The following is a 26224-nucleotide window of genomic DNA, read 5'->3' on the forward strand; positions in this document are numbered from 1 at the left end:
TCTTCCTCCTGCGATAAGCCCAAGCACTGATTCTCTGGATGTGGGTCTAGTTGTTACTGTACTGGGGTTTCTAAGATCTGCAACCACAGAGTCCTGGTTCGTTGAAGCTCTTGTCTTAAACACCTCAGAGGAGCCGTCCCTCGTCACCTCACACTGTGACCTGTGTGTGTGTGTATGTGTGTCCCCACATTCATATGTTCAAATCCCAACCCCCAGAGTGATGGTGCTTGGAAGTGGAAGGTGATTAGTATGAGGGCAGTCAGTGCCTTTATAAGAAACCCCAGAGAGCTGCCTCATCCCTCCCACCACGTGAGGGACACACCGAGAAGACGGCCCTCGGCTCTCGGCAGCCTGAAGAGAGCTCTCACCAGACCCCAACCATGCTGCCACCCTGGTCTCAGACCTCCAGCCTCTGCAACTGTGAGAAATACGTCCTGTTGTTTATAAGCCACCCCGCCTCTGGCAGAGTTGTTCTGGCAGCCCAAGTGGACGAAGACATCACATCCCAAGTGCTTCCCAGTGTTATTCTCCACCATGTCACCCAGCGTTCTTCCTTCACAGCACGCAGCCCACTCTAACAACCTTATTTGCTCATTTACTAATACACCCATTTGCTGACTATATGATGTCGGTGCCTTAATGGCAGGGACCTCGTCCCTCTTTGTCACCTCTGTATCCCCTTGGCCTAGATGGCTGACAGATGATGCCACCGCCTCGGGTGGTCCCAACAAAGGATGCGGGGCCAACAGGGCAGTGGGGGTCCTGGGCAGCGGACAGCTTAGCACCGGGGTCACAGCCTGTGGCTGACGATGTGGGTAGGGAGACAACCCGTGTCTCTTCCCTGATCAGCTGCGGAACCCCTCACACTTCCTGGGCCCCAAGGCCTCACCCTGTGGCAGGAGACACCCCTCCATGCCCCAGGGTAGAGAGGTGGGGGCACGAGGTCACAGACAGGGTATCTTCTCAAAGTTGGCAGATCCTCAGGCCAAGCCCACCCTACCGCAGACCTCCCAACTGCCAGTGACGTGCCTGCCAAGCTGAGGGACCAAGGAGACTGCCTCATGAGAAAGGGGGCCGGGAGTCAGGTGGATGAGCCTTCCTGAAGGTTGGCCCCTGCAGGGGGAGGAATTCACATCTACCAAGGCCCCCAATTTAGCACATTCCATCCTTTATCTCATTTTCGTCACAACAAAACAGCCCAGTGGGTCTGAAACCAGGGCTGCAGGAAGGAAGGGAAGTGACCAGCCCAGGATTCTGTAAGCAGCTTGACCAGCCAGCCCCCAGGCTCTGACTTGGGGACACACCCAGGAAGGGCCTGGGTGCTGCAGAAATTCCTGCTGGGGAGCCAGGGCCCTTTCAGGGAGGGGACATGGATATGGCTGCTCTGGGAGGCAGTTTGGGAATTTCTGCCGACAATGAAAACCACAAGGCAGAGCCACTCACTCCTGGGCATCACCTGGAAACTGGCAAACAGCCAAATGTGCACGTGAGGGGTGCGGTGGGTGGGGAGGGTAACAATACTTGGCGGTGTGCCCATGATCTGCAGTGCCACAGCAGGTAAGGAACCGAGTACAGTGTGTCCTGATGTGGAAAGTTCTCCAAGATGTGTCATTATTCTTAAAAAAAAAAAAAAAAAAAAAAATAGAGCAATGCATATGGCATGAGATCTTTATATAAACCACAACCACACAGGCACTTGTTAGTGAACAGAAAGGGGAGGGAATGTTCTAGAAGAATACATGTCAAACTGACGGGGTAGAGGTCAAAGGAGATCTTCACCTTAGCTTTAATTTTTGTTATTGTTGTTAACCCTCATCCAAGGACATTTTTTCCATCAATTTTTAGAGAGTGGGAGGGAGGGAGGGAGGCAGAGAGAGAGAGAGAGAGAGAGAGAGAGAGAGAGAGAGAGAGACATCGATTGGTTGCCTCCTGCATGTACCTGGCTGGGAGCAAGGGATCAAACCTGCAACCCAGGTACATGCCCTTGACCGGCAATCAAACCCACCACCCTTTGGTGCACTGGCCAACAGTACACTGTCCAGGGCCTAGCTTTATTTATTTATTTATTCTTAATATATTTTATTGATTTTTCACAGAGAGGAAGGGAAAGGGATAGATAGCCAGAAACATCAATGAGAAAGAATCATCGACCAGCTGCCTCCTTCCCACCCCCCACCGGGGATGTGCCCGCAACCAATGTACATGCCCTTGACCGGAATTGAACCTGGGACCTTTCAGTCCACAGACCGACGCGCTATCCACTGAGCCAAACCGGATTCAGCCTAGCTTTATTTTTTTTAAAGGATGCAATTTAAAAAATAATCAACCTCTGTGTCACTGCTGGCCTGCCAGCCCTTTCTCCATAATAAAACCCAAGTCTTCCTTCGGGGCTTCACGCACCACCTGGAGGCACATTTTGGCTGGCCAGGCGTATTCTCTGCCACCATCCCCTCTGTGACCCCTCCTCCAACATGTCCTCTGCAGCTGCCTGGACAGAGGGGAATCTTCATTCCCAGAATCCCTCAGCCCCACCAGGCCCAGAGGCAGGGGATCAGTTGGTCAACCCAGAGGCCCTGTTCCAAAGCCCCTGCATGGATCTAGACTCCCGGTGCTCGAGAGGGTCCCACGGCTGCTTCCCCTCACCTCACCAGGTAGGAAGCCAGGAGAGGAGTCAGTCTGTCCACCTAGCACAAAGCAGAAGGGAAAAGAGAGACCACACATTTGCTGTCCGCTCTGCAGCCTCCAGTACCACCATCCTCGGAGGACACAGGCTGAGCCAGCAGGTGCGACTTCCTTAGGACCCCATGGAACCCACGTCCTATGGCTCCAAGCCTCCGAGAGAGAATCTTGTTCCCTGTCTCTCATCGCCTAATCCCCCTTAATGGCCTCGGGGCTGGGGAAGGGTTGGCATGAAACGGGCACAGGGTGAGCCCAGGCACACAGTGACCTAGGCTCTGAGCCAGGGTGGGGGCAGGTAGGGGCAGGGGCTGCTCACCTGGGGCCCAGATGAAAGTGCTGATGCAGCTGTAGCTCATGTTCCCTGGGCAGCCACCCCCGCCCCCACGGGTGAGCACAAGGTGCACCCTGCAGAGAGGCCGGGCCTGGTGGTCAAGTGACTCTGACTTGTGGGGGATTAGAGGCTGGAATTCAGCTTCCACAAGGAGGCAAAGGCCCAGGTAGAGAGGAACACGCGTGGCTGATCACATTGGATGAGATGCAGCCCAGGCTGGGCACAGGCCCATATGGCTGCACACCTGTCAGAGGTGCCATTCACATCATGTTGGTCCTGGGGGGTCCAAAGGAGCTGGGGACATGCACATGGGTATGTGTCCTGTGACCTCTGCAGGGTCTGGGTGAGGGATGCTCTGTGGCCATCTCAGCTGCTCTCTCCCAGGTACTGGCTTGGGGATGGAGCCAAGGCAGAAGCCAAGGAGAAGCACCATAGAACCAGCATCCCACCTCCAGCAGAGCCCAGGGTGCTGGCTCCCGGGGTGAAGTCCTCGCCAGCTGAGATGGGTGGGAAGGGATGACCCCACCAGCTAAGGAAACCACCTCTTCCTGTGGCTTCCTTGTGCTGAGGGGCTGAAGGAACCCAGAACCCAGATGCAGAGCCACAGCTTGGATCGGAGAACTTAGAACGCAGGGCATCGAGCTACCTGCAGCATTCAGCTACCGGGAGTGGAGCCCAGGGCCTGGAGTCTAAAGCCAGATCTCAGAGTTTCAGAAGCCAGAGCATGGCCCGCCATCTCAGAGCGTGCTGCCCACAGCCTCCCGCTCAGGCCTGCCCTCCGGGGCCAGCATGACGCCCTGGGCACAGGGCTGGAGAGACATGAGGAGGGGAGCTGCAGGGGAAGAGGTGATTTCTGAGCAACGCCTAAAGCTGCCTCAGCTCTTTGGGCCACAGACTTTGGCCCCTCAGTCAATGAGTGACCTACCCCTGAGCCACCAGGATCAATCATTACCCAGGCGCCTGTCCCCCAAACAGAGACAGGACATTCTCAGGTCAGCTGCCCATGCCCCACCTCACAGGACCTAATGTAGCTTTGGAAAACGGGGCTTGGATGGGACCTCTCAGGGCCCTGCCTGCCCTGTGCCGGGCAGCTCAGAGTGAAGTCCAGGATCTCCAGGAAAGGACAGAGTCAAGAGGGCCAGGGGACAGATTGCTCTGTTCCCCAAAGGGAGGTGTGCAGGTGGCCCCTACTGCGTCACCCACCTGACGGTAAAAACGGGTGCCTGGACCACAGACCAGAGAGGATGCATCCGTGTGTGTGTGTGTGTGTGTGTATGTGTGCAGTGCCCGCACAGCCATGTCTGTGTGCAGGCCTGCTGCCCTGGCTGCCGGAGCAGAGTGTTCACGGCCGGATCCCCAGTGCACAGCCCCGTGCTGACTCAGTGGGGCTTACAAGTTGGTTGAATAAATAACCATGTTGGTGAGAAGAGGCAGGAGTTCTCAGACTGTGGGTATGAGGAATCTTGCTGTGGGATTACACTGCTCGTTAGCCGGTTCCACCCCCCCCCCCCCCAAAAAAAAAAAAAAATCCAGTTCCTAGACAGATGGTCTGGAATGTTAGTTTTTCCTCCTTTGATTGTCCTCAAACTTGAGAGATTGCAGGAAACTCACCTGCATTGAACTGCGTGTATGTAAGGAGCAGCAGGTCTTTTTTTTTTAAAAAAAAATTTATTTTATTGGCTTTTTACAGAAAGGGAGAGAGAGGGACAGAGAGTTAGAAACACCGATGAGAGAGAAACATTGATCAGCGGCCTCCTGCACACCCCCTACTGGGGATGTGCCTGCAACCAAGGTACATGCCCTTGACCAGAATCCAACCCAGGACCTTTCAGTCCGCAGACCAACACTTATCCACTGAGCCAAACCGGTTTCAGAAGGAGCAACGGACCTTGACGGAGAGCTGCGGAGACAGCCGGGGTGCCACCTCCACACTTGCTTCGTTCCCGGACACACATGGTTGTTCCTGGCACGGTTCTCCCTGTTCAGCAGCCCTGTGGCTCCCAGGGAACTTGTTTTCGTTGGTGTGAGGAAATTCAATAACCGGCAGCCTGGCACGTGCACCACTTTGGCCATGCTTTTCACCCATCCCCCTCATGGCAAGCTGCCTCGTCTCCCCCCCCCTCCGCCCCCTACCCCCCCGTACTGGCCCCGAGGGCTCTCCGAGTCACTCACCTGCTGTTCTCACCTTGGCTGCCATCTCAGCAGGCCCAGCTGACCAGGGTGTCTTGGCGACTCCGCTTTCCTGTTTTCCTCCTGAACCCAGCTGCGGGCGGGTCTCGGTTTCCCCGGCTCAGTTTCCCCTTCCTCCGCCCCCTCAGAAATGTGGGGGGTCCTGGGGGCTTAGCCCGGCTGCCCTCCTCACAGGCACACGCTCCCTGGGGCACCGTCACAGGGGAGCCATGTTGTGCTGGGCCCCCAGGCCATGACGGTGCTGCCTTCAGGCTGGAGGCGGGCAGGGTTGAAAGGGAGAGGGGGACATGATAAGAAGGGCATTTTGGAAAGCTGTCTGGCTGCATTTTTTGGAATCTGGTTTGGGAGCCGTGAGGCAGAGCAGGGAGAGTATCTGAGAGGCCATTGCAATAACCCAGGTAAGGCCTGGGGGCCGGAGCTCCTGGGAAACAGAACTGGGAGAGTCCGGCGATAGATAAGAGATGACGAGGTAGAGGAGACGGGCCTCACAGACGCCTGCTCCATTTCCGGCTTGAAGGACCCACCTCACGCTGCTCCCTGAGGTCCTGACGTGCAGGAGGCCCCGGGAGGTAAGGAGCACGTCCTGTGCCTTAGACCCAAAGATCCCACTGCTCCCGCCCCCGCTCCTCAGGCACAGCTGGCACAGGCAGGTCTTGGCATCTTCCCTCCACGACTCCCGCCCTGGAGGGAGACACCACCAGCCACCCAGGCTGCGGGCCCAGAGGTCCGGGAGGCACGTGAGCAGACAGGGCAAAAGTCACCCTTCAGGGACACCCGAGTCTGTCACCGGTGGGGAAGAGGCCGGCTGGGCGTGGGGAGGAGGCTGCTGAAATGATCAAAGGGGCCGAGAGGCTGGGGCTGGAGCTCGGCCGCCTTCTCCGCTGTTCTCAGGAGTCCAAGGGGCAGCGCTGGTCAGCTCCGACATTGCAGGGCTTTTCCTAGGGCTGTGGCAGCCCCACCCCACCCCCAGAATGTTGGGGAGCAGTTTGGATGTGTACTAGTAAATCCACAGCATTCTGTAATGGTCTCACTTGTAATCAGAGCAGGGAAGGGAGAAGTCAAAACTGTCCAAGATTATTAAAAAGGAGAAGCGTCCGGTTCCTAAGGAGCGCCTTTGGTACCAGCTGCTCCTGCCCAGGTCTGACCTCAGTAGCGCAGGAGAGACGGGGAGCAGGCCTGGGGACAGGGGTCTCTGGGCACACTGTGGGCGTCAGGCTCGGGGGTGGGGTGCTCCAGCAGCCTCAGACCCATCCCTAATGGGACTTGAACAGGCCCTCTAGTTCCTACAAAAGGACTCAGTAGCAACTGCATTTCCAGGGCTCAGCGACATTCCTCTATATGAACCCTGACCTCACCCAATTCACTTCATGCAGGTAGGAAGAGGCTCCAGGACACCCAGAGGGTTCCTATGTAAATTAGGGTTCATGACAGAATGTGATGGGACCATTAAAAACCACATCTGTGCTGAGTGTAAGACACAGGAAAAGGCTTAGAATAGAAGGGTAGATGAAAAAGCAACTCAGTCTCTCATAGACAAGGAAATTTGATGCGGATTAATAAGACAGAGAGAATCGCCCTGACCGTTTTGGCTCGCAGGGGTCCTCAAACTTTTTAAAGTGGGGGCCAGATCACGGTCCCTCAGAGAGCTTGAGGGCCGGACTATATGAACTACTAATTCCTACTGTAACACCTCGGCTGCACTCACTGCCCAAAAAACCTGGCTGGCCGGATCAGACTCCTCTGCGGGCCACATGTGGCCCGCGGGCCGTAGTTTGAAGACCCCTGGGATAGAGCATCAGCCTGCAGACTCAAGGGTCCCAGGTTTGATTCTGGTCAAGGGCATGTACCTTGGTTGCGGGCACATCCTCAGTAGGGGGTGTGCAGGAGGCAGTTGATTGATGTTTCTCTCTCATTGATGATTCTACCTCTCTCTCTGTCTCCCTTCCTCTCTAAAAAAATCAACAAAATATATATTTTTAATTGATTTTTTTACAGAGAGGAAGGGAAAGTGATATAGAGTTAGAAACATCAATCAGCTGCCTCCTGCACGCCCCCTACTGGGGATGTGCCCGCAACCAACCTACATGCCCTTGATTGGAATCAAACCTGGGACCTTTCAGTCTGCAGGCTGACGCTCTATCCACTGAGCCAAACCGGTTTCAACAATAATATATATATATATATTATTGATTTTGTACAGAGAGGAAGGGAGAGAGATAGAGAGTTAGAAACATCGATGAGAGAGAGTCATCAATCAGTTGCCTCTTGCACACCCCCTACTAGGGATATGCCCGCAACCAAGGTACATGCCCTTGACCAGAATCGAACCCAGGACCTTTCAGTCCCCAAGCCGACGCTCTATCCATTGAGCCAAACCGGTTTCGGCAATATATATATATTTTTAAAAAGGCAGAGAGAGTCCCTTTTTAACTCCGCGTGTACGAAGGGACGTGCAGAGCATCGCCCTCCGGAGCACATGTGATTTGCTTCCCAGCATGCCATCAGTTTCCCTCAAATAAACTCTTTAAAACCTTAAAAAAGAAAAAGTCAGCGAGAGAAGGATGGAAGGCAGTGTTCTAATGATTACAGCCATGTTTCTGAAAAGCAGGGTTACTTTTCATTTCCTTTTGCTATGAATGGAGATTTTTCTAGTAAACACCAGGTGGCTGGTTCCCTGCCCAGCTTCCCCGGGCCCCAGAACAAGTGTAAGACCGTGGGGCTCGCTGTCCTCCGCAGGGCACTTTTCAGAGCGAAAGGGTCGCTGGGCCCAGATCCATGCAAAACAGGACTTGTGGTCGCTCTGCCAAGCCAATCCCAGCCGCACCTCCACCGCCCCCCCTTCTATCCCCTGGGGGTTCTGCGGCCTTAACGACACAGCCATGATGTGGTGGAGCTGGGACGCCAAGCCAGGCTTTCTGTGTTCTCTGCTTTAGCCACTTTGGCAGAGAGTTTATTCTGACCATTACTCCTCAGTGCTCGGCAAATGATACACTAATTACTTAACCTTTGTCACATTAAAGGGGGGACTGTGCAGGTTTCTGTCTTCCTGGTCTGTGTCACCCTAAAATGTGCTCAGTGTTGTGGAGGACTTCCGCTCAGGGGACCTGAGCAGTCGGGGGCTGGCTGGTGAGCCAAAGGACATTGTTGGCCTGAAACAGGACTGAGAGACTGAGGCGGGGGGGCCGCTTCCTTCGCCAGCACACTCCAGCCACCTGGAGACGCCAAAGGGCAAGAGAACAGGAAGAGAGCAAAGGCGCTGAGGGGTTCCGTTCCAGACACAGAGATGGGCCATTTATCTTACTGAATTCCACAATTCACTGAAAAAGCCCAGCCAATTGTCATTTTACCAGTGAGGGGCCTAGGGCTCCGGGAGGCGAGGTGACTGGCCTCAGAATCCCAGGCTGGCTCAGGGACTGTCCCATTGGAGCAAGAGAGAAGCTGACCTTGCCAATCTTGGCCCAATATAGATTAGGAACTCAGCTAATGAGCTTAGAAACCAACCAATGGACAGACACAGGCCAGCTGACTGGCTAGGTGAATGGGTAGGTGGATGGATGATGGGTGGATACTAGGTGTACCGGTTAATAATGCGGATTTTTTTTTTCAATTGATGGAGTTAGACATATATTGATATGTATGCAATTTGATATGTATGCTATTTTATTGTATTGACAACAATCTCCTAAACTTCATATGTCGAATTTTCTGAAGACGTTAACATCATAGATATTTTTACACTTAAAAATTTTGTGCCCACAAAAAAAGAGCATTTGCAGGAAGTTTTAATTCATTACTTTATTTTGAAGAGAAGTGCTGCTGAATACTTCGGGAAGCTTATGGTGAACATGCTCCATATCAAGATACTTGTGAACACTAGTTTAATCGCTTTAAAAGTGATGATTTCAATGTGAAAGACAAAGAACGTCCAGGTCAACCGAAAAAGTTTGAAGACCAACAATTGCAAGCATTACTGGATGAAGATGCACGTCAAACTCAAAAACAACTTGCAGAAAGATTAAACATTGCTCAGCAAACAATTTCCAGTAATTTACAAGCAATGGGAAAGATTTTAAAGGAAGGAAATGGGTGCCACATTAACTGAACAAAAGACAAATGGAAAACCAAAAAGTCATCAGGAAAAGGTTGCTTCAACTGCATGAAAGAAAGTCCTTTTTGTATCAAATTGTGACTGGTGATGAAAAGTGAATTTAATTAGAGAATCCCAAATGCACAAAATCATGGGTTGATCCAGGTCAACCATCAACGTCGACTGCAAGGCCAAATCGCTTTGGAAAGAAGACAATGCTCTGCGTTTGGTGGGATCAGGAAGGTGTGGTGTATTATGAGCTTCTAAAACCAGGTGAAACCGTTATTACTGATCACTACCAACAACAAATAATTATTTTGAACCATGCTTTGATCGTAAAACCACCAGGATGGGCCAGAAGACACAACAAAGTAATTTTGCTTCATGATGATGCACCATCACACACTACAAAACCAGTTAAAGACACGTTAAAAGATCTTGCCTGGGAAGTACTAACTCACCCGCTGTATTCACCAGACCTTGCTCCTTCAGATTACCACTTGTTCTGATTGATGGTACATGCACTTTCTGAGCAGCACTTCAAAACGTACGAAGAAGTGGAAAATTGGGTCTCTGAATGGTCTGCCTCAAAATAAGAAAAGTTCTATTTGGACCGTATCCACAAATTACCTGAGAGATGGGGGAAATGACTAGAGGTTAAAAATGCAGATACCGCCGAAACCGGTTTGGCTCAGTGGATAGAGCGTCAGCCTGCGGGCTGAAAGGTCCCGGGTTTGATTCTAGTCAAGGGCATGTACCTTGGTTGCGGGCACATTCGCAGTGGGGGTGTGCAAGAGGGAGCTGATTGATGATCCTCTTTCATTGATGTTTCTAACTCTCTATCCCTCTCTCTTCCTCTCTGTAAAAAATCAATTAAAAAAAAAAGATTATTGCTGGATCTGACCAAACCATAATCTCTTAAAAAAAAAAAAAAAAAAAAAAAGAGAAGCTTCCTTCTCATCCTTCTGTGAATCTGTTCCCCAAATCGGGCTCCATAGTCCTGTGAAAGGGAAACAAGCTCTGAAAGACTTCCTTAGACCCCTCTGACTTTCATATCCTCATCGGTTTCCCAATCCAGAAACCGAACTTTCATCTTTCCTCTCCCTCCCACCCTCCCCACCACCAACTCTACTGCCCAAGTACCCCGGGGATGTATCCTGTTCTCTCCATCCCTCCTGTTCCCACCTTGGTTCAGGCCTCATCATCTCTCAGCCTCTTAACTGGTCCCTCTGCTTCCAGACTCACTCCCTATGACACATTCCACCCCACCCCACCAGGAGGGACCATTCCAGTATGCAGGCAGGCCCTTCTTGGTCTGACAAGGGGCTCCACCGTCTGATAGGCTTCACTTCCCGGATCCGTGGTTGGGCATTGGAGATGCTCCCAGGTCCCACATACCCAGCCCCTCCCGTTTGTCTCCTGTTGTTTCCGCCATTACACACACCCCTCCTCCAAACACCCCCAAAACGCACAGACCCACAGACACTCAGACACACGGCAAGGCCACAGGATGTCGGATCGCTCTTTGGGGAGTCCTGGCAGCTGGAGCCACAGAATCTCTGTGGGGCTCTGGGAGGAGGCTCCCGAGAGCCTGCATGGTCTCTGCCTGGGGGCGGGTGTGTCTGTGCCCTCACTGGGCCTGGGTGGTGGTTCAGGCTGAGCATCTGTTGGGGGAAGGGAGAGTCTAACTGCAGACTCCCCCTGCAGAGCTGACGATTAGCAATTAACTGGGAGGAATCTCAGGGGTGAGGTTAATCGGGGAACAGAGGGAGGGCAGCTAGGGTTCTAGGGACTTTGCCCTTGACCCAAGAGTATAAAGTGGAGGGTCCCAGCTTCTCTTTGGGTCTTTGGGACTTCCCTGAGCCGCTGAGCAGGAGCTGAAACACAGAATCCTAAGGTGAGCCCACAGTCCCCTCGTCCCAACCTCATCTTCAACTCTTAGTAGAAACAGTTCATTACCCCAGCCCCCCTCTTGCTGCCCCCATAACATCTCAGTCCCGGCCCAGCCTGGCTCACTCCCAAAGTGAAAGGACTGTGCTCTTTCTTCCAGGACTGGGAAATCAGCTCAGCTCACTCCCCCATCCCACAGCCAAGGCCCCTGGGACAATGTTAGGGGTGGGAGTGAGGGCAGCCTGGGGCACTCTCACCCCAACAGCCAAGAACTCCAGGGACAGTTCGCGGGGGGGGGGGGGGGGGGGGGGGCGTTAACACAAGCCTGGACTTCCCAGACTTGGGGACAGGGTGAGGGCCCTCCTTACCTAAAACAGTCCTGGTCTGAGCCTCATTCACGGGAGCAAGGCGGCGGGATTTGTTTCCTGTTGAGGACATGAGCAGTAGGAGAGGGTGGTCCTCCGAGGCCAGTGGGAGGCCTCCAGCTGATCTCTTGATCCAGACAGAACAGGTGTCCATGGTGCTCACTGCTCTTGAGATGGGCAAAACGGCTGAGCAGCCGGTGCCCGGCCCGGCCCACAGCCGCAGCCTCTGCGCACGCTCCCAGGCCCCTCCAGCTGCAGGATGCCTGCGGCTTCTGCCTGCACATGGCCCTTGTACAAGTGCCGGCCCCTTCTCCTCCTGGTAGGGCCTACTAACGGTTCCCCTCAGTGTGATCCCTCTTCCCTCCGCCTAGGGCCCACCCACCGGGACACTCTGGTGGCACCATTCCTGCCATTGGAACACTTGTTCCCATTGCCATTTTCTATCTATTTGAGGGATCATTTCATTGACAAATGCCCCCCCACCACCCTTTGAATTTCCTAGGGGCAGACGTGTCTGTATGTAGTCACCACTGTACCCCAGCATCTAGGATAGAATCGATGCTCAATACATACTTGCTGAATGAATGAATGAATGAATGCCCGAATCTGTGCTGAGCACCTGAGTGTGCTTCCCTGGGTAGGGGAGTAGGGAGTTAGGGGGGTAGGGAAATAGGGGGTTAGAGGGGTAAGGGAGTAAGGGGGCAGAGGGGGGATATGTCTATGGGTGTGTGTTTGGGATCACACTTCATGAATGCTTGTGCAAGTGAGTGTGTGGGTGTGGGGGGTAGAGGTGTGAGTGTGGGAGTGCCCAGGACGCAGCAGTTGTCACTCGATGTTGTTGCAGACACCACTGCGTGTGGCCAGGATGATGGCCTACAGAGAGAGGCTGGGGGGCCCTGCTGTCTCTCCAATCCAAGTCCGCAGGGGGCCCATCATGCATGGGGCAGCCTTTGCCTATGTGCCCAGCCCTCAGGGTGAGTGTGCCCCAATTGCCCACATCCTGGGTGAGACCTCCACCCCCCACGGCACCCCTCCTGCCCTCCCTGGGACCTGGGGCCTCTGGGAACTCCTGACCAGCCTCCCTTCCCAGTCCTGCACAGGATCCCAGGGACCTCCGCCTATGCCTTCCCCAGCCTGGGCCCTGTGGCCCTCGCCGAGCACGGCTGCCCCTTTGGGGAGGTTCTGGAGCTCCATGACCCGCTGCCTGCCAAGCTGGCCCTGGAGGAGGAGCAGAAGCCAGGTGGGCTGAGTGGGGCGGCAGGGACACCAGCAGTCACGCCCCAGCCCTCTGGCCGCTGTGCTCACGGTTGTCCCCTCCCCAGAGCCCGGACTGGCCCAGAGGCTGCGCCAGACCGGCCTGACACTCCTCAAGGTGCCGCTGATGCTCACGTTCCTCTACCTCTTTGTCTGCTCCCTGGACGTGCTCAGCTCAGCCTTCCAGCTGGCTGGAGGTAGGGCTCAGGCGGGTCTGGGGAAAGGCCCCTGAAGGGCCTCCAGCGATGGTGACTCATGCTCCCCAGGAAAGGTGGCCGGTGACATCTTCAAGGACAACGCCATCCTGTCCAACCCGGTGGCAGGGCTGGTGGTGGGCATCCTGGTGACCGTGCTGGTGCAGAGCTCCAGCACCTCCACCTCCATCATCGTCAGCATGGTCTCCTCTGGCTGTGAGTCGGCCCACGAGGGCCAGGGAGGGAGTGTGGGAAGCCGGTGTGCTGCACAAGGGCGGGGGGGGGGGGGGGGCGCGGGCCGGGAGTGGGAACAGGGACTGAGGGCTAAGGGCAGGGCTCTGGCAGCTCCCACTCTGCCCTCGAAGGCCGAGCCGGGAGTCTCAGTGTGGAGGGTGCCCAGGAGCCTGAAAGGTAGCAGATGGGGGCACAGCCCCAGGAAGGCTCACCTCCAGAACCTCACGCAGTTCTTCACCCAGTGGCCAGGGAAACAGAAGCGGAGAAATGAGAGTCAGGGAGGCTGTGGAGAAACAAATGGTTTATTGCAGGGAAGTGGTGCAGGGAAGGGCGGGCAGGCTGGAGCTCAGCCGGGAGCCATGTGCGCACAGAGGTACAACTCCTCCCTCCCCAGGGAAGCCTCTGTGCGCGCTGAGGCCTTTTGTCATTGGATGAGGGCCACCCAGAGTACTGAGGTGTATCTCCTTTGCTTAAGGTCAGCTGATTGTAGAGGTGAATCGCATCTGCAAACCCCCTTCACAGCAATGTTTAGTGTTGGATTGAATAACTGGGTACCAAAGCCTCGCCAAGCTCATACCTGGACCTGAGAGTCACACTCATATATGCATGCCACGCCTAGTTGATTTGTAATGGCATGTACATATTTGCATACAGGACACATGCCCTCTTATACACATGCCCCCACACATGTTCACATGTGGGCATGTGCAGTGCACGTGCATGGTTTCACGTGCATACACATATATGTAAATATACAGCACGTGCCCACATGTACCTGTGACACGGAGGCTGGGCGGAGTTAGCAGCATGGCGGGAATGCCCACTAGTGGCCAGAAGACGGGCAACGGTTCTGGCAGGAGGTGCTGTGGGGACAAGAGCTGGGTGGACACGACCCCTGTAGTTACGAGGCCCCTTCTCCTCCCAGTGCTGGAGGTGAGCTCCGCCATCCCCATCATCATGGGCTCCAACATCGGCACCTCCGTCACCAACACCATTGTGGCCCTGATGCAGGCGGGGGACAGGACCGACTTCCGTAGGTGAGGGGTGGAGTGGTGGCGGGTCCGTGTTTGTGCGGGGAGGGTCGCCCCGGATGCCAGGAGCCCCAGAGTGAGCAAACCCGGGCTCCGGCCTACCTCCCAACGTGGCCTCCCCGCCCAGGGCCTTCGCGGGGGCCACTGTGCACGACTGCTTTAACTGGCTGTCAGTTCTGGTCCTGCTGCCCCTGGAGGTCGCCTCCGGGTACCTGTACCACGTCACTCGCCTCGTGGTGGCCTCCTTCAACATCCGCGGCGGCCGGGACGCCCCCGAGCTGCTCAAGATCATCACGGAGCCCTTCACCAAGCTCGTCATCCAGGTGGGGGCGGGGCTGGCGGGGCGGAGGCCGGCGCCGTAAGGGCCCCGCACTCACTCCCCCGCCCACATCTGGCCCACAGCTGGACAAGACCGTGATTACCAGCATCGCCATGGGCAACGAGTCCCTGAGGAACCACAGCCTCATCAGGATCTGGTGCGACCCAGACCCCGTGAAGGTAAGTCCCAGGTCTGGCCCCCGGTGAGGAGACTCCTTTTTCAGACAGCTGATTGTTCGTGTCATTATCTCTTTTAAATGCTCCAAGTAGACCTTACAGGCCATTATTAGCCTAGAGAGGGGACGATGTGACACTTTGACCATGAGACTGTGCCTACGGCAGATGTTGCTAACCCAGCCTCACGCCAGCTTTAGGCAGCCATTACCAATCAGTGAGAGTTGGCATGTCAATCGATCTAGCCCAGTGGTTCTCAAAGTGCGGACCAGTGGCACCCGCACTGCCTGGGAACCTGTTAGAGATGCAACGGATTCGGCCCTTCCCCTCCACCTTCTAAATCAGAAAAAACTCAGGGATGGGGCCCAGCAGCCCAATTTCAACAACTTCTCTGGTCTGCTCCATGCTCAAGTTTAAGAACCACTGCTCTGGCTCCACCCTCTGGTTTCACAAACAGAGAAATAGGCTCCAACAGGCTAAGAAACCTGCTGGAGCTTGTCCTGCCATGTAAGGGCGCCGAGCCCAGGTCTCACCACCTAGGCCTCCTTCTTCCCCGGTGGGGAGGGGTTCAGTGACTCAGCCCTGCGGATATTGGGGCACAGGCGTGCAGGGAGAGGGCAGGACGAGAGTGCTATAAGGATCCCCAGGAAAGCAGGATAAGCAGGCTACTGGCCTAGGAGCAGGACACGCGGGCCATGTAGAGGCCTCACTGGAGACACCACAGCCCCTCGTGCCCACATCAGGGCCCCTCCCCTCGACATACACACAGGCATGTGTCCACTTGCCCTTCTGCTCTATTCCTGCTGCTTTCTGGCTTCTGCTGCCTGGGATGAAGATCTCTTTGGATGAGTTGGACACCCGTGGACCGGCCTCTACACCAGGCTAATGAGGAAGCAGCCATCCAAAGCCTAATCCTCAGTACCTGCTTCCCCTTGATTACACATCAAATGTAACTCCACTTAGAACAAGAGAGAAAGAAACTCAAAGCCCAAGCCTTTCCCCCTCATCATCTCCTCTTGGCTACTTGAAGTCACGAAGCCTTTATCCCCGCGTGAATAGAGAGCAACCTTTCCACCGGCCCTGCGAGGTTCCCTGCTCCGAGTGCCACTCGGCTCCAGCTCAGCCCTGCTGAGTCTCAGAGGCAGTCTGACATCAAAGAGCCCACGCAGGCAGCTTTGATGCTGCTCTGTGACCTCTCTAACAACCTCTCTACCTTCTCACCCGCTCGCAGGGGGCCCTCCCCAAGCACTGCGGCTCATCACAGTCCTCTCTACTTCTTAGCAAAACCGGGAGGGAGAGGAATCACACGCTTTGATCTTCACAATAAAACGAGCCGGCACTCCTGGCTCCTGGCTGCCCCGAAACCCTGCATCCGGCAGGTCCCCTGCAGCACATTCCACTGAGCGGAGCCCTCCCTGTGACATCCCCATCCAGGGCGGGGGGGGGGGGGGACTGGAGCATCCCACTTTCCACAGGAGGAACCTGAGGCTCATAGGCCTAAAGCAACCTGGGTGAGGTCACTCGGCGGGGGCTGAGGTCCCTGCTCCAGCTGCCACCTGCCTGAGCGCTGGTTTCTGGGCCCAGCTCTCCCAGGAGACCCTTTAAGAGCAGTTCCCTCGGCTGCGAGAGTGACCGGCGGGTGGGACTTGAGCTCCCTGTTCGGACTCTCTCCCTCACGCTCTCGGGAGGTGATGTGTGGTAGCAGCTCCCCCTGCGCCAAAGACTCGCATTTTGCTTTGGCCAAGAGTCTCTCTGTGGTCCCTTCCAACCTGTCCCAGTTGCCTACGGCTTTCACCAAGATGGACCTGACTCAGTCTCCAAGAACCCTGGCCCAAAGGAGAGAATTGAGAATCTGAGCTTATCCTTTGGGGAGGAGGGGGGGGGGCAGTTTTAGTGCTTCAATACCTCTTGGCATTCTGGAGGCCTGACGCTGTCCTGGGAATTACCTCCTTGTGTGGTCACACTGTGGATTGTCAACCAGACCTGCCTGGTTCCAACAAGTGTGTTTTTGAGGACTTACAACCTGAGATGCAGGGATTATTACATCCCTATTTACAGATGAGGAAACTGAGGCTCAGAGGGGTTTGTCTAAGTCCATGTGACTGAGGAAGGACTAAAATCCTGGTGGGATTTGGAGCCTGCGTCCCTGAGTTTTCACCTTTATAGCCTCTTCCAGATGCCAACCTGGTGTCCCACCATTCCTGCCCATTCCCCACTCTGCCCATCATACCTAAAGGCACAGGGGACCTCTGCCACCCAGATTACCATCCGGGGGAGATGTTCCGCTCTAAGGAATTCTCCTCTTCGCCACCAGGTGGCGATGCTGGCATGGTGATCTCCCTCCGCTTTCAGAAACAAAGACCCTCACTCCCCTTCCCTAGAAGGGAGACTGCTGGGCAGGCACACATCCTGGCCTTTCTCCCCGGGGAAAGGATTCTTGGCTCCAACATTCCTTTGTGAGCTTAATATTTAGGATGGCTGCTCAGGCATTTACAAGATTCCTCACAACCCGCTCCTGGGGAGACTGGGCAGCACAGGGACCTCATGATGCAGAGGGAAAATGGACGCCCTGAGAGGTTATGTGTTTGGCCCGATGTCACAGCTCAAAGTGCCTCAGCTGAGGTTTGAGCCCAGGCTGTCTGAGCTCATCCGTTCTGTTCTCCCCACGGAGTTCACCACCCCACCCCGTCCCCTTCCCACTCCTCCACGCCTCGAGGCAGGAGGGATGGCCTCCTGGGGTGTGCCCCAGACCCTGGGTTTGCTAGCTCTTTATCTAAGCTTCCACCTCCTCCCTCCTTCCCTTTACAGTCTCTGGACACACCCTCCCCCCTACCCCCACACACACACTCTGTGAGCACAGCCAGGGCCACACAATCCTTGCAGGAACCCCTGAGATCTTAGCCCTCACTCTTGTCCTAACTCAACGCTGCAAGTCCCAACCAGACCCAGAGAAGCTCTTCTCTTCCTCCAGCCTCTCAGGACCCCACAAGCCCTCCCCCCGCTTCCCAGGGCTCCAGGCTGCAGGCTGGGATTCCCGGGAAGGAAGAGCCACAGAGTCCTCCCCACAAGGCCACGATCCTCAGGCAGATGTGCAGGAACCATTGATCCTGACCGAGGAAGCAATCACACACACACACACACACACACACACACACACTCACACTCACACACACTCACACACACCCACACACCCACACTCACTCACACACATAAACACACACACTCACACTCACACTCACACTCACTCACACTCACACACACTCACACTCACTCACACACACACTCTCACACACACACTCACACTCACTCACACACACTCACACACACTCACACACACTCACACACCCACACTCACACACATAAACACACACACTCACACTCACACTCACTCACACTTACACACACTCACACTCACTCACACACACACTCTCACACACTCACATCTTCACACTCACACTCACTCACACACACTCACACACACTCACACACCCACACTCACTCACACACATAAACACACACACTCACACTCACACACACTCACACTTACACTCACACACACTCACACAAACTCACACACTCACATACACACTCTCACACACACATAAACACACACACTCACATACACTCACACACTCACACACACACACTCACACACACACTCACATACACATAAACACACACACACTCACACTCACACACACTCACATTCACACTCACACACTCTCACTCACACATACACACACTCACACACACACACTCACGCATACACTCACACTCACTCCTCACATACACACACATACACATACATACACACACACACACTCACACACACTCACTCACACACACACACACTCACACACACTCACACACACACACACACACACACACACACCCTTCCCATCCGATGGGTGCAGGAGGCGAGGGATTTGCCCTTATTTGAAGACACTGTCATGAGCTAAGACCTTAGGTGAGCGTTTCACACACATTTTCTTTTGTAATCTTTTAAACAGCTCTTTTATTGTCCTGCTTCAGAGAAAAAAATCTCAGGGAAGTAATATGACATGGCTACGTTAGTTAATATAAGAATCAGGATTTGAACTCAGATCTGCCTAACAGCAAACACCTGGCTCTCTCCCTCACACCTGGCTCATTCTCACACCTAGCTCTCTCCCTCACACCTGGCTCTCTCTCTCACACCTGGCTCTCTCCCTCACACCTCGCTCTCTCCCTCACACCTGGCTCATTCTCACACCTGGCTCTCTCCCTCACACCTGGCTCATTCTCACACCTGGTTCTCTCCCTCACACCTGGCTCTCTCCCTCACACCTGGCTCTCTCTCACACGTGGCTCTCTCCCTCACACCTGGCTCTCTCCCTCACACCTGCATAGCAGTTCCTACCACTTGCTTGGCTTTCCTAACTGAGCCCACCAGAGACTATTTCCTGCATTTGGGGCTGGGCCTGAGGGTACCCCACGGCTCTGGTGTGGCTAGCTGACAATACAGCTAAGCATGCTGCCCCACACAAGGGAGCACATACCACTAACATAAACCCCAACTTAAAGCCAGGTGTGACAAATAGGTCTTATCTTTATCATACATTTTTAAATGACACAGTTTAGACTCAAGCCTAATGGAGCTGTAACATCAAAGTGCCAGGACCCCGGCTGTGCCCCTGCCTCAGCACCAGGGGAGGCCAGAGGCTGTGGATGCAGTTTCAGGGGGAAAGGAATTAGCACCCATATCAGCTCCGAAGACCAGAATGTGAATGGGGGGAAGAGAGAAGTTGCGGCTCTCACATTTCGCCTGTGGCTCCCTTCCCGGCTCCATTCCCCTCTGAGAGATGGCAGGTTCCAGCCAGCCCAGCCCACTTCCTCCTTTCATGCTCTGGTCTGAGGGAAAGGAAAGGTGTACCAAGTTGCATTAAAATTAATAATAATAAAATAATAAAAAATAAAAAACTCCTTAACTCAACGAGGCTACAAATTAGGGCTCCCCAGACCAGACCAGCCTTCACAGATTTGTACAGCATGTCTTAAAGTGGTAGCCAGCATTTACAAACTTGGAGATTTAATTTAAAATTATAGAGCTGTGGCCTCTCTTGTAGAATCAGACCCTTCGGCCTTGCTAGGCTGTGTCCCTGGGTGGTGACAGTGGCCTGGATCAGAGTGGCTACTCCCTCTATAGGCCCAGCACATTGCCCCCACCACCGCCAGCCTGAGCCCCTCACGTAGGCTGCCTGCCTGGCCGGGGTGCCTCCCCGGGAACCCCCATCACACCACTGAGAGTAAGCGGGAGGAAAGCAGTGAGGGGCCTGGCCTCTGCCCCCAGCCTCCTCCAGATAGGAACTGAGCAAAGACAGAGAGCTTGGGCCAGGCACCTCAGGTGACAGGCTGGAGCAAGGACGCCGGGGGAGAGGGGCCCCAGGAGGGAATAAAACACGAGGAAAAGAGAGTTTTCAGAAGAGAACATGGACAGCAGCATCATGCCAAGAAGACGGGAGAAGCAAGGATCAGGAGGCCCCGTGTGCCCGAGAGAGCCAGTGCGGTGGGTAACAAGGCAGAATTGCAAAGGGCTGACCGTGGCCAGATTCTTGGGTGGCAGGTATTTTCAACCCCATCTCTTCAGCAGAGGAGACAGGCTCAGCAAGGGCAAGTAAACCACCCAAGAGCCAGGAGACCCATGGCCAACACCACATCGCTCCCTAATCTCCATCTGAGCCCCAACTCCAGGCTGCATTTCCCTAAATTCCCTACGTCCCTCTCCTCCTAACCTAGGCTCCCACCCCCATGCCCAGGGCAGAGGCCAACATCAGCCGGACCCTCGGAAACGCCACCCTGGAGAAATGTGAGTGCCTGCAGCATGGGAGGGGTCCGCCGGCAGGGGCAGAGCCTGGCAGAGGTAGGGCTGCCCCCAGGAGGGATGGCTGCCAACCAGCCCAGCTCCCGAGGCTTAAGGAGACCGAGGTGGGGCCTTGGGCTCCAAGCCCAAGGGGTTGGCAAAGGTGGGGGACTGGGGGCTGGATTGGGGGGGTCAGTTCTCAGCAGCTTGACACCCCTCCCAACAGGCAACCACCTCTTCGTGGACACAGTGCTGCCTGACCTGGCCGTGGGGCTCATCCTGCTGGCCGGCTCCCTGGTGCTGCTGTGCACTTGCCTCATCCTCCTCGTCAAGACGCTCAACTCTCTGCTCAAGGGCCAGGTGGCCAAGGTCATTCAGACCATCATCAACACTGGTGAGCGCCAAGTAGGGGGGAGGGGGGAGTAGAGAGCAGGGCCCCAGAATGGGCCCTTCCAGATCCCACTAGCTCCTGCCTTGCTGTGCGATCTGGGTAAAGCCCTACCACACCTGAGCCTCAGTTTCCCCGTGTGAACAAAGAAGAGGTTTGCCTGGGTGATTTCTGAGGCCCCTGAGATGCTGGCCGCTGGGGGTCTGTGGCTGCCTCTGGCTACGGTTCCATTCCAGCAGGAGCTCTAACAAGATTAACAGGGGCCTCTGCTCGACTGAATCAACAAATAGTCATCAAGCCTTCACCATGGGCCGAGCACGCTGTAGTGCTGGGAGTGCAGAGGAGAGGCACACAGCCTAGGGCGGGAGATGGCAATGAAAACCAGCTTATGGGGGAGGGGAGAAAACGCCAAGGAGAAAGCAAAACGGACAGCACCACAGGGAACAGAAGAGGCTGCTTTGGCCAGTAGCCTCTGTGCAGATGTGACATTTGAGCAAAGACCTAAATGGAAAGGAGTCCAGATGTGGGTGGAGGGAACAGCAGTGCCGAGGCTTGGAGGCAGGGACCAGCTGGGCAGGTTTGCGGCACAGAAAGGTAGCCACCAGTGGGAGCTCAGTGAGGGAGGCGCAGAGAGGCAGGGAGCGGTCAGAGAGGTGAGGAGGAGCAATCACAGGCCACAGGCTGCGCTCAGAGCCTGGACTTCATTGAGGATAATGGGGGCCATTGGGGGGTTGAGGGCAGGAAGTGACACCGTCTGATTCTTATTGGAAGCTTCATTCTGCACAGGCAGAGGCTGCATGGCGCCGTGGGAAAGGAGCTTGGAGGAGGGCGGAGGTGGGACAGTCTGCCTGAGCCCGGTCAGGAGGGCTTTCCGTGGCAGCGATGTCCACCTGGCCTGCAGGGGGACTCTAAGAGTGGGGAGGATAGGCAGGCCAAGGGGACAAAAGTGCGACAGAGCCAGGCTGAGAGGAGCCTTCAGCCCAAGGTCAAAGGGCCAGGAGAGGCCTCCCAGCTGAGCAGGGGACTGGCAAAGGGCTCATTGGAAACGGGCCTCCAAGCCCTCCTCCCCAAGGAGGGTTCCTCTCCGGACCCAACCCTCCCCCTGACCCTGCTGGGATGGCTCCCCCCACAGACTTCCCCACCCCCTTCACCTGGGTCACCGGCTACTTCGCCATGGTGGTGGGCGCCGCCATGACATTCGTTGTCCAGAGCAGTTCCGTCTTCACCTCGGCCATGACCCCACTCATCGGTGAGTGCTCACGGCGGTGGCCGGGGAAGGGCTGAGGGGGGAGCTGGAAGACCTCATCTTCCCCTCTTCCCCCCTCAGGCCTGGGTGTGATCAGCATTGAGCGCGCCTACCCCCTCACGCTGGGCTCCAACATTGGCACCACCACCACCGCCATCCTGGCCGCCCTGGCCAGCCCCCGCGAGAAGCTGTCCAGTGCCTTCCAGGTGTGCCTGGGGGCGTCGCCCTGCCAGAGCGAGGACCGGGCTGGCCCATGGTGGGGCACTGAGTAACAAATTGTTGACTGTTAACTAGGCCACCGGCTATGCCACCGTCTGTGGCAACCATATGGGCAGAATAGGGCTGGTGCCACCCTCAGGACCTTGCTGTCTACCAGGGAGACTCAGAGCCACACCAATAAACAGCGGGTGGGATGCACTCTGAGGGAGAGGTGCTGTAAGAGGGGGCCTGGCCAGACTGGGGGGATCAGGATGAGCAGGGGGGACACGGCAGAGGAGTGGCTGTTCGAGGAGAAGTAGTAACCACAGGCAGGGGCTCAGGTCAGGGGGCCAGAATTGCTGAGGCAGGAACTAGAAGTCCTTTAGCTCCTGGATTTGGACAGGATCTCTGGGGGATACCTAGGAGAAGGGTTCGAGGGGGAGACATGGGGAGTTCAGGCAGTGGTTATTTGCCAACTGACCCAGAAGTGTTTCAGTATTTTACTGGGGTCACAGATGTCCCTTCTGCCCAGACCAGGCCGGGCCCCTGTACCTGTTCCCTTGGGAGTGTCCTGGCTTGGGAGTGGGCCCATGCCCACCTCAGCTCCTTGGCCCTCTTCTCTGCAGATCGCCCTCTGCCACTTCTTCTTCAACATCTCAGGCATCCTGCTGTGGTACCCAGTGCCCTGCACCCGCCTGCCCATCCGCATGGCCAAGGCCCTGGGCAAATGCACCGCCAAGTACCGCTGGTTTGCCGTCCTCTACCTCCTGCTGTGCTTCCTCCTGATGCCCTCGCTGGTGTTTGGCATCTCCATGGCAGGCTGGTGGGCCATGGTGGGCGTGGGTGCGCCCTTCGCGGCCCTGCTGGCCTTCGTGGTGCTCGTCAATGTCCTGCAGAGTCGCAGCCCCAGGCACCTGCCCAAGTGGCTGCAGACATGGGACTTCCTGCCCCGGTGGATGCACTCCCTGCAGCCCCTGGACCGCCTCATCACCCGCGCCACCCTGTGCTGTGCCAGGCCCGAGCCGCCCCGCTCGCCCCCACTGCCCCCCAGGGTCTTCCTGGAGGAGCTGCCCCCTGCCACACCCTCTCCCCGCCTTGCCCTGCCTGCTCACCACAATGGCACCCGCCTCTAGGCTTCAGCCCAGACTGCCAGGTGGGGCGAGGAAAGGCCTATGCCTGGTGCCCGGGGTGAGAGGGCAGAGGGGTGTGTCTGTGTACACGCTCCTGTCCTTGTGCAGGCCCTCCGAGGTGGGCTGCGTGACTGAGTTGCTGTGTGAGCCTGTGTCGGCCTGCATGTGTCCCCCACGGAGCACCTGGGGTGGCACTGCAGGCTGCAGGGCCCCTGTGATGACTCGTCCTTTGCACATTGTCTGGAGGCTGGTGCTTGTGTACTTGTGTCCACGCAACTCCAACAGGGCTGGGTGGGGACGAGGGTGGTCTCAGCACCTGGCTCCTGTTTGCTCATGCACAGGTGTCCCTGGCTGAATTCTCACCCTCTCCCTTCCACCCCTTCCTCCACTCCATTCTCTTCATCCCACCCAGCTCTCTGCATCACTGCTACAGCCCCCTTCCCCAACACTGCCTGATTTTTAAAAGGAAAAAAGGAATTAAACGTTCATTATGCATTTGAAAATCTGTTCTCATTCTGGGGGAGGAGAGACCATAGCTAGGGGTTCAGCAGCACCATCTCCCCTCCCAAAGACAGCCTGCTGTGCCCTGGGAGACCAGCCCATAAGCTCACCCCAACAATTTCCTGGCCCCGTCCTTAATGAGTCCAATCCACAGCTCAGACTCCCTGAAAGCCCCCCAGTGTCTAGGGGACACCCCCAGGGCCAATGCTAGCAGCGCTCTCTTACCTCCACCCCCCAGCCCACCAGGCTGACCTCTGGTTTCTCCCGGTCTCTGGACTCGACTCCCTCACTGACTCCCTCCCTCCCTCTCTCTGGCATGAGATCAATTCTCCCCAAAGCAAGTGGCATGTGGAGCTTATCAGGACCACTGTGGGAGGGGATCAGGAGGGTCGAAGGGCAGAGGACAAGCCAGGATTCAGGGGGGCAGGAACCAGCCACCCTCCCTCCTCCTACCTTTGTCCATCTTTGACAATGAGCCACATCTCATGTAGGTTTTCAAAACCCACTCAAGTTTCCAATTCCTCTTCCTCTGTAGCCTTCCCCCCACCCCAGCTGAGGCCTACAGGGGAGGGTCCAGGGGAGGGAGGCGCCAACGTTCCTCCCTCTAGTCCAGGGATATCTGTGGAGCCTGTGGACCCCAGGGGGACTGGAGGCTGCAGGGCTCAAACGTGGCTGTGTGATCTTGGACACATTCCTCCACCCCACCCTCTGGGAGGTGTGTGGGGAAGAGGCAAGAGGCTGGGAGCCGCCGAAGCCGGTTTGGCTCAGTGGTAGAGCATCAGTCTGCGGACTGAAGGGTCCCGGGTTCGATTCCGGTCAGGGGCATGTACATTGGTTGCGGGCACATCCCCGGTAGGGGGTGTGCAAGAGGCGGCTGGTCGATGTTTCTCTCTCATCGACGTTTCTAGCTCTCTACCTCTCTCCCTTACTCTCTGTAAAAAATCAATAAAATATATTTTTAAAAAAAAGAGGCTGGGAGCCCCAGAGACGCTCCCCAAGCTGCCAGCCACACCCTGTCACCTACTCACAGCCCCTGCCAGTGCTTCCTCTTGCCAAGTGGAAGAGGCTAGAAGCACACGGAGGTCCAGCCTGGGGAGGGGCGTGGGGCGGTGGGAGGAGACTCCCTCGGGGTTCATGCTGCAGGCTGTGGGGAAAGTTTTGTGGGAAAGGATGCTCAGGTCTGAGCTAGAGGGTTTGAGAAGGCTGCTGCCTGGGACTCCTGCTCAGCTTCGGTGTCCCTAGGGCCCTGGGAGTCTCCGAGGCCCGCGCCCCAGACTCTGGCCTGGGAAGTCAGGTCAGAAGCCTCTGCAGGGCACGCAATGGGAGTGATAATCCCCACTCCACCAGTGACCTTTCTGCAAGGACCTTCCAGGAAACCGATGTCCTCTTCAGCAACCCCTCCCACCCCCGCCCTCCTCCCCACTCCCCACCCCCACCCCTACCCCCTGCAACCCGAGGACGAGTCCGCCATTCCCAGGTCTGAGTTTATTTTGTCTCTGCTGACACCTGGCTGTTGTGCTAGGTGCCCTGAATGCGCAGCCAGTGGATCAGCTCGTGCACCTTCTTGTTGAGGATGCCCCCGTGCACGCCGCGCCGGGCCATGAGCACGAGCAGCGCGCGCGGCGTGTAGCCCACGCAGACGGCGCGCCCGTCCAGCCCCTTGGTGCGCGCGTCCAGCACGCCGTCGCCCTCCGCCAGCAGGTGGTCTCGGATGACGCAGCAGCGGCGGCCCGCCACGCTCAGGCCGGCCTGCAGGAAGGTGCACCGGTCCTGCCCGGTGAGCACACCCACCTCCTGTGGTGAGATGGCTGCCAGCAGGCCCCCGGGCCGGGAGGCCCAAACACAGCGATTGTCTGAGTGGCCCACAATGGCGACGTCGTCGATGCGCTGGTCCTGCAGCACTGCGCTGATGTAGGCTTTCCACTCGCCCATTCCGGCTCAGAGTCGGTCCCTCCCTCGCCTTGCACTGCGGAGGGTTGCCAGCTGCTCTGGCTACAATGCGTGGGGCACTGTGACGGAGGTGAGGGCGGGGCTGTGACGCTAAGGCTGGGGGGATCGCTGACCCGCTACCTCCCGCTGGAGAGTGGGGGCGGGGTTGTATCTGTCACCTGGTGAAGTTCACATTTAGCCTGAAGGAGGAGGTTGCATGAGCATCAAAACAATCCTTGAAAACCA

The 26224-nt window shown here is 56.2% G+C and overlaps 2 protein-coding genes across 8 annotated transcripts; one reads left to right on the forward strand and one right to left on the reverse strand.

Annotated features, from left to right (window-relative positions):
* The first annotated feature begins 4025 nt into the window (after nt 1-4025).
* On the forward strand, nt 4026-24134 carry SLC34A1 (solute carrier family 34 member 1). 7 transcript variants are annotated; one of them, XM_084883191.1, is made up of 13 exons: nt 4026-4219; nt 12387-12516; nt 12633-12782; nt 12865-12993; nt 13063-13206; nt 14150-14261; nt 14383-14578; nt 14658-14753; nt 20523-20592; nt 20813-20980; nt 22107-22223; nt 22302-22426; nt 23045-24047. In XM_084883191.1, the coding sequence occupies exons 2-13, from the start codon at nt 12408-12410 to the stop codon at nt 23549-23551; spliced, it is 1923 nt and encodes a 640-aa protein (XP_084739317.1). In that variant the 5' UTR covers nt 4026-4219; nt 12387-12407; the 3' UTR covers nt 23552-24047. The 7 variants fall into 7 exon arrangements, with proteins under 7 accessions (XP_084739317.1, XP_084739316.1, XP_084739315.1 ...); XM_084883190.1 differs by lacking the exon at nt 4026-4219 and adding an exon at nt 5649-5769; XM_084883189.1 differs by lacking the exon at nt 4026-4219 and adding an exon at nt 11129-11184.
* Nucleotides 24135-25527: 1393 nt separating this feature from the next.
* Nucleotides 25528-26102, reverse strand: PFN3 (profilin 3). Its single transcript, XM_084883285.1, has one exon. It carries the CDS (start codon nt 25979-25981, stop codon nt 25568-25570), a length of 414 nt encoding a protein of 137 aa, XP_084739411.1. The 5' UTR covers nt 25982-26102; the 3' UTR covers nt 25528-25567.
* Between the last annotated feature and the right edge of the window lie 122 nt (nt 26103-26224).

The sequence above is a fragment of the Pipistrellus hanaki genome (genome assembly GCF_964339955.1).
Source record: "Pipistrellus hanaki genome assembly, chromosome: 5".
In the NCBI taxonomy this organism is placed as follows: Eukaryota; Metazoa; Chordata; class Mammalia; order Chiroptera; family Vespertilionidae; genus Pipistrellus; species Pipistrellus hanaki.